Source organism: Chiloscyllium punctatum, chromosome 18 (assembly GCF_047496795.1).
Source record: "Chiloscyllium punctatum isolate Juve2018m chromosome 18, sChiPun1.3, whole genome shotgun sequence".
In the NCBI taxonomy this organism is placed as follows: Eukaryota; Metazoa; Chordata; class Chondrichthyes; order Orectolobiformes; family Hemiscylliidae; genus Chiloscyllium; species Chiloscyllium punctatum.
Genome location: NC_092756.1, coordinates 77,474,087 through 77,482,350, shown reverse-complemented (window position 1 = coordinate 77,482,350; position 8,264 = coordinate 77,474,087). Strand labels below are relative to the sequence as shown.

Below are 8,264 nucleotides of genomic sequence, written 5' to 3'. Positions count from 1 at the left end.
AACTTGGGGATGTGCAGAAATACCGCAGATGACAGTGTTAGAGAGGGATGAACTGATTGAAAACGAGAATGATTTGTACCACACATTTAGGTGCTTTGCAAAGTCAGAAAGCAGTTCAGATAAAGCAAGAGATGAAAATAAAATTGCAGGGAAAATATTCTAATTTGCTTCAAATATCTCATTAGTGTAAATCCATTTGTCACTTCACAGTATCTATACAGCTGGGGTTTTCTGTTTGCTAGATTTTTGAGATTTCATTTCATTCATTTAAATTGGCACAATGTCTCAGGCTGGGTGAGCAGAGGAACTGAAATCTCAAGCAAGAGGTATAATTGTTTATGTATTGCAGATGTTTGCAGGAGTCTAAACCAGTTGTTAGGGAAAAAAAAACTTGTATTCAGACCTTGCATTTTATTGTGAAAATGGAAAAGTCCAACTTATAATATGACGGCCATGCTGTTCCCTATAATTGCTGTTTGATGATGATGGAACAATCAAAACACGTTACATCACATTCTGAGATTCATACCAGCGTTTCAGGGATTAAAGTCACAGATGCCATCTGTTTTAATTGCATAAACCAAAACAATTGTTGTCTTTATGGTACTTCCCTTTTAAAGGAAAGAAAGCAGCTCTAGTGAGAGCAAACCTGTACAGGTTACTGCCATCCTGAGGGGATTTCATTCAAAATGTATATAGGTATTTGTGCCAGTGAAAGGGTTCAAGCAGCTCCATCCAACAGCAAAAATGGTCCCACTGACAGACAGTCTTCTCAAGGTCACAACTCGGATCGTGTCTTTGTAATCCTGGGTCCTTTTCGAAGCTCCTTCCTCTTGTCTTCTTTTCGTCGTCTTTTCTCCTCGTCTTTCAAAGCCTTGTGAAAAGCATCATTGTTGTGGAGAAACTGTCAAATAGAAATTACAGTGGATCAACAATGGCTACTAAACAGTGGGAGGAATTATACCAGCTTAGAAGATCAGAGCTACATTCAAATATTCAAGTTCCATTCCAAACTTGAACATCAAACCCATGCTGAAGAATGAAGGGTACAGCAAGGGGGATGAAAACAGAGCAGGGAGAAGGAGGGCTTTCTGCTTGAGCTGTACAAAGAGCACAGAAACATTCAAGATCAATGGGAGGTAAAATTTGTTCCTAGACAGTCGAAGTGTGGCTTAACCAAAGTTTACAAGTTTAGCATCACTCTCCTGCTTTTCAATTCTATCCTTCTAGAAACTAACTTTGTCATTCCTTTTCATGATTTCTGAATGCGCCACTTACATGTACATGTACACTGTCAACATAATGGACATAGATAAATATTCATGCACAAAAGTGATCCCTGGTCATATTCCATATACCTGAGGAATTGAACATTCCATGTAAGACAGGGAAGGCCTCGACAACTGGCTGTCATACAAATCACAACAGAGAGATAGGCCATTCAGCCCAGATAGCCTAAATTATATCCCCTCAAGCTTTCTGCTAATCTACTTAATATGTCTCACCCTATCAATTGATCCTTTTATAGAAGGTCCAGAACAAGGCTATACAGTTCAAAACAAAAGGGTCTTGCACTTAAGACGGAAGAAAGAATTTTTTCCCTCAGGATTGAGTGTCTTTGGAACTTCCTTCATCTCTTCATTTATTTTCCAGATCATTGAACCTTTTCTTAAGGCAAAAGTAGTTGGATTCTTGACTAATATGAAGTCAAAGGGTATCTGGAGATAGATAGAAATGTGGATTGGAGGCCAGAATCATATCAGCCTTGAATCACAAAGCCGAATGGCCTATTCCTGATCCTAATTTATACGTTTGATATATCCTTTTATTCCTTGCTGTCATATCTTGTGCTGCTCTAGTATTCACCTCAACAACTTTTGTAGTAGTAGATTCCACATTCTCACCACTTTGAGACCCTGAAGACAGCAATGATGCTTTCCAATATTAACCAGCTTTATTTTTGATTGAAGGAAGAATGTTACAGAGTCTCACAGCATAGAAACAGGCCCTTTGGCCCACCAGATCTATGCCGACCAACAAGCAAGAAACTATACTAATCCCATTTACCTGTACTTGGTCTCTAGCCTACTATGCGCTGGCATTTTAAGTACTCATTCAGATGCTTCTTAAATGTTGTGAGAGGATAGGTCTCTGCTCAATATTTCTGCCACCGTCTGGGTGAAAAAAAATTCTCTCTCAGATCTCTTCTAAACCACTTTCTATTCATCTTAAATTTATGCCCTCTAGTCCTTGACACGTCTGCCATAGGGAAAAGACTCTCACAGTCTACTCTATCTAGACCTCGCATATTTGTTTTGTACCTCAGTCAGCAACCCCCTCAGCTTCCTCTACTCCAGGGAAACAAACGCAACTATCCAGTCTCTCTTCATATTTGAAACATCCTGGTGAATCTCCTCTGCACCTTCTCCTATCATATCCTTCCAATAGTGTTGGCCAGGACTCCAGCAGCATCCATGCTTTCCCTTAATAGCATCATGTGATCTTTGAATGTCCAATTAAAATTTAAGAACAGATTTAAAACCAATAAGTGTCTCATTGTTGTCACTGTTCTAATGTAGGAAACATGGCCGTCACGTTTATACAGAAATATCACACAAATAGCAATTCCACAATGACCAGACAATCTCAGTGATGTTGATTAAGGAATAAATATTGATCAGGACATCAGGGATAACTCCTTTGTTCTTTGTCAAAATAATGCCATTGGCTTTTTTATGTATTGTGAGACAGCAGACTTGGTTTTAGCTTAATATCTCATCTGAAGTAGAAGTAGTCTTAGACTCCCTCAGTGCTGTATTGGAATGTCAGCCTGGATTATTTCTTTACTCACATCAGGCAACAGTGTACAATATCTGGCATTTATAAACTGAGCCATATAGAGTCTAAAACTAGGGAATTACTGATGAAACTTCACAGAACATGTTTCACCACAACCAGAATATTGTGTCTAATTGTAGGCATTACTTGAGAAGGGTGTGAATGATTTAGAGAGGTTCAAGAATATATTTATGAGAATAGAACCAGGAATGAGGGACTGCAGATACAAAGAAAGGCTGGAGAAGTTGGGGCAAAAACCAAAGGCAATGTGAGGTTAAAAGGTTTTACTCAACGAATGGGTTGTGTAATGATTGTGACGATGTCAGCCAGATGGACCTCATACAATATGAGTTCCCTGATTGGGCTGTTAACAGGATTCAATTGGGGAGTCCTGGCTGACAGATATAAACAGGTATGACACAGGTTTTGTTCATTCTGACTCTGAGGAAGCCGGACCAGTTTCAAGTACAGGCAGCATCCAAGTAGCTTCAAAATCGACGTTTCGGGCAAAAGCCCTTCATGAAGGGCTTTTGCCCGAAACGTCGATTTCGAAGCTACTTGGATGCTGCCTGAACTGCTGTGCTCTTCCAGCACCACTAATCCAGAATCTGGTTTCCAGCATCTGCAGTCATTGTTTTTACCAGTTTCAAGTACAATGCACATGTAAGTAAAGGGTAACTTGGTGATGAGATTCTGGCCTCTGTGGCATCATTTTTGTTCAAATCGGGAATTCATTGTCTGACAGTGCGGTGGAGCAGGCTCGGCCTTGATTTTCAAAACAGATTCAGATAAGGAAAAGGAAAAATTAAAAGGAAAAATTTCCAAGGCTAATAGGAAAATGATAAGAGGTGGGATTGAGTTACTCTTGCAGAGACCTTGCACGGCCAAATAGTTTCCTTCTGTGCAGAATGTTTCTTCTGAACACTCAGTGACTTTAGATCTGTAGACTGGGGCCAAAATCCACAACTTTTACTTTGAGATGAGACTGATACCAACTGAATCAAGACTAACACTACAGTAGAACAAAGAACTCTTTAAAAAAAACTTTTAAATGATTTTAGGTTTTCTAACAGTTTAAAACATGAAAGCTAAATGTTTTGCCAAAATACAGAGGCATGGGATTGAGGGCGATTTAACAGTTTGCATCAGATATTGGCTAGTTGAAAGAAGATAGAGGGTGGTGGTGGATGAGTAATATTCATCCTGGAATTCAGTTACTAATGGTGTACCGCAACGATCTGTTTTGGTTCCACTTCTGTTTGTCATTTTTATAAATGACCATGATGAGGGCATAGAAGGGTAGGTTAGTAAATTTGCAGACGACATTAAGGTCACTACAGTTGTGCATAGTGCTGAAGGATGTTGTAGTTTACAGAGAGACATAGGTAAGCTGCAGAGCTTGGCAAATGGAGTTTAATGCAGAAAAGTGTGAGGTGATTCATTTTGGAAGGAGTAACAGCAATGCAGAGTACTGGGCAAATGTTAAGATTCTTGGTAATGTAGCTTAGAGATCTCCGTGTCTATGTACATAGATCCCTCAAAGTTGGCACCCAGGTTGTTAGACTATTAAGAAAGCATATGGTGTGTTAGCTTTTATTAGTAAAGGGATCGAGTTTTGGAACCATGAGGTCATGTTGCAGCTGTACAAAACTCTGGTGCAGCCGCACTTAGAATATTGTGTACAATTCTGTTTGCAAGAATAAGGAAGGAGCTTTGGAAAGGATACAGAGGAGATTTACTGGGATGTTGCCTGGTATGGAGGGAACATCTTACGAGGAAAGGTTGAGGGACTTGAGGCTGTTTTCGTTAGAGAGAAGAAGGTTGAGAGGTGACTTAATTGAGTCATATAAGATAATCAGAGGGTTAGATGGGTGGACAATGAGAGCCTTTTTCCTTGGATGGTGATGGCTAGCACAATGAGGCATAGCTTCAAATTGAGGGGTGATAGATATAGGACAGAGGTGGTTTCTTTACTCAGAGTAGTAGAGGTGTGGAATGCACTGCCTGCAACAGTTGCCAACTGTATGGGCATTTAAATGGTCGTTAGATGGCATACAGACGAGGATGGAATAGTGTAGGTTAGATGGGCTTCAGATTGGTTTCACAGGGCGATGCAATATCGAGGCTGAAGGACCTGTACTGCGCTGTTATGTTCTATAGCGCATAGTTGGGCAATCAATGCTTATATACATTATATGGTGATAGTATCAGAAACCCAAGTACAGACTACCTGTATGTCACAGAGGTTTCTTGGCACGGAAAGAGGCCCTTCAGTACATTATGTCCACACTGGTCAAACATTTATCTATGCTAATCCTATTTTCCAGCACTTGACCCACAGCCTTGTAAGCTTTGGCATTTCAAGTGTTCATCTAGTTAGTTCTTTAATATCTCGAGAGTTCCAACAATAACCACCCTTTCAGGCAGTGAGTTCCAGATATGCACAATTCTCCAGGTGTACAAAAAAGCTCTCAAATTCTCGCTAAACCTCCAGTTCCTTACCTAAAAACTGTGGCCCCTGTTATTGATCCCTCTACTAAGGGGAAAGCTTTCTCCCTATTTACTAAGTCTATGCCTCTCAGAACTTTGTACGTTTCATCAGGTTCTTCCTCAGGCTTTTCTACACGAAGTAAAATAACCCCAGTCTGTCTTTTCTCTATCAGGTAAGTATCCAAATGCCTTCTAAACCGCCTTGTCTACTTGTCCTGCAGCCTTCAAGGATCTATGGATATGTACACCTTGCTCTCTTTGATCTTCCACATGACCATTTCCAGGATTTTGCCATTCATCATGTACTCCCTTGCAGCTTTAGTCCTCTCAAAATGCATCACCTCACACTTTTCAGGATTAAACTCTATTTGCCAAAGTTCAGCCATTTGACCACCCCATCTACATTGTCCTGTAACCTATACCTTTCCTCTTTGCTATTTACCACACCACCACTGCGTCAACTGGAAACTTGGTAATCTTACTCCTACATTGACGAGATTATTAATGTACACTATAAACAGCAAGGAACTCAGCACCGAGCCCTATGGTATGCCACTGAACATGGGCTTCCAGTCATAAAAACAACCTTCGACGACCATTCTCTGTTTCCTGCCACTAAGCCAATTTTAGATCTAATTTGCCGAATTACATTGCTCTTAGCTTCTTCATTAGTCTTCTATGTAAAAAGTATTACTTAAGCCCAAATAGATGACATTAATTGTACTATCCTCAATGTCACAACTAGTCACTGACTCAAAACATTCAATCAAATTTATTGGATATGCACTACCTCCCCATCCTTAATTAATCCATGCCTCACCATGTGGAGATTAATTCTGTCCCTCAGAAGTTTTTCCAATAGATTCCCTACACAGATTTTAGACTGACTGTAGTTTTGTGCCACTCTTCTTGAATAGCAGTATCATATTAGCTGACCTTCAGTCCTCTGGCACCTCTCCTGTGGCCAAAGATGATTTTAAAATTCATGTCAGAGCCACTGATATCTCCTCCCTTGCCTCCCACAGGAGTTTGGGATGCATCTTATCTGGGCCTGGAGATTTATCCAGTTCCAAACCTGCCAGCTCCCCATTCTTCTCAATGCTAACTTGTTCCAGTTTATCACTGTCCCCTTCCCTGATTTCCAGACCCACATCATCCTACACTACTGACAAATGTGTCTTCTTTCAGTAATACTTAAATTCTGTTTTACCAACCGACAAAATGAAAGGTTTTCTTTAAATTGGGAGGGTATTTACTTACATCTTCATTTTCATTTTTAAATGGGTTTTTATAGTCTGGAGATTTTTCACTGATCCCAAGTTCCTGTGACATCTGTGTTGAAAAAAGAAACATAAGATATCATACAAATTCAGCACTTTTATCTCTGCATACTAAACATTGAACATCACAAAATCAATAAGATTCCAAGGGCTAGAGTTTCTAACCTGCCTGTGATGCAAATTAATTGAAATAGGCAGCAATTAGCATCTGAAAGAGTCGATATTTCTTTCATCAGGATAGAGTCAGAAATATTCAACCTCAGACTTCCATCAAATAGCCTGTATCTCTCTTCAAAAGATTGTTCAAGGAATTTTTGGCTGGGCCCACATTTGCTGCACAACCTTAATAACCTTGGGAAGGTGATGGTGAGCTGCCTTCTTGAACCACTGCAGCTCATGTGGTGTAGATACCCCAACAATGCTGTTAAAAATACATTTTCAGGACTTTGACCCAGTGACAGTGAAATAATTGATAGACTTCTGGGTCCAAGTCTCTAATCCATATGTTCTCCAACCTTCTATGAAGTCTCTACCTGACATTCGAACACATCATTCCCTCTAATCCACTTATTGCAATCAGTTCTCATTTCACGAATCAACGGCAATGTTGCTGATACTGAAATCCGAATAAAAAGAAAATATTTTAACTTCTATTCAAGAAAGTGTGGAAGATCTGACCTAGTAATATAACACCAATTGTGAATGAGTTCACAGAAACAGTAATCAATGGGCATGTGGGAAAGGTTTCAGTTAATAAAGGACATCCAGCATGAATGTGCAAAAGGCTTCACTAATCCTCTTTTTTGACAAAGTAACAGAAGTGAATGAAGGAATATAATGGATGTTGTCTTTATGGATTTTAATAAAACCTTTGATGAAGTACCACATCAAACCTGACACATGGAATGGTATGGTGAGTGTCAGTTTGGTTTATGGAAGGAAAACAATGAGTTATACCAAATGGTTATTTTTCAGACTAAAGAATGGTAAACATTGGCAGTCACCAAGGGTTGATGGTGGGTCCATGCTCTCTATAAGTTACTCTGTATTCCAATATTCAAGTCAAGTTTTAAAATTTGCTCCCAAAGATGATGGAATGACAAATAGTGAGGATGATAAGTGGTTGGAACAGGAGACAGTAGGCTAGCAGAATGGGCAGACAAGGCTCATAGAATTTAATGTGTGTGAGAGATGATGCATTTTGGTGAAAGGATGGGGAGAGGTAATTCGCACTTAGTGGCACAGACTGAAGGAACAGAGGGACCCAGGACGCACATTCATCCATTTTTGAAGATGTCAGGTCATATTCAGAGAGTGATTAGCACAGCATATGGGATCCTGGGTACCATAATTAGAGGACTTGATTACTAAAACAGGATGCTGAATACTGAACCTTTACACAGTCCTGGTTAGGTCAGAACTAAAGTATTGCGTCCAGCTCTCATCACACTTTGGGAAGAATGTCAAAAGGGTTGCAGAAGAATGGTTCCAGGGATGGGGGATTTTAGCAAAAAAAAAATCACTGCTGCTTGGTCAAAATCTTGGGAGGTCCTTCCTATTATGGCATAATGGGTCTACCTACAGCACATGGACTATAGCTGTTCAAGAAGGCAGCTCACCATTACCTTTTTAAGAGCAACTAGGGATGGGAAAAAT

The 8,264-nt window shown here is 39.9% G+C and overlaps 1 protein-coding gene across 3 annotated transcripts in view; it reads right to left on the bottom strand.

The window, feature by feature from the left end:
* Window positions 1-313: 313 nt before the first annotated feature.
* Window positions 314-8,264, bottom strand: part of LOC140489206 (coiled-coil domain-containing protein 134-like) — a 28,776-nt gene continuing 20,825 nt past the window's right edge. For all 3 annotated transcript variants that reach the window (XM_072588498.1, XM_072588499.1, XM_072588500.1), the window contains exons 6-7: window positions 6,589-6,660; window positions 314-904 (exon numbers count right to left, since the gene is read on the bottom strand). In XM_072588498.1, the coding sequence (XP_072444599.1) occupies window positions 779-904; window positions 6,589-6,660 (198 nt within the window). In that variant the 3' untranslated portion in view covers window positions 314-778. The remainder of the gene's footprint in view (window positions 905-6,588; window positions 6,661-8,264) is intronic.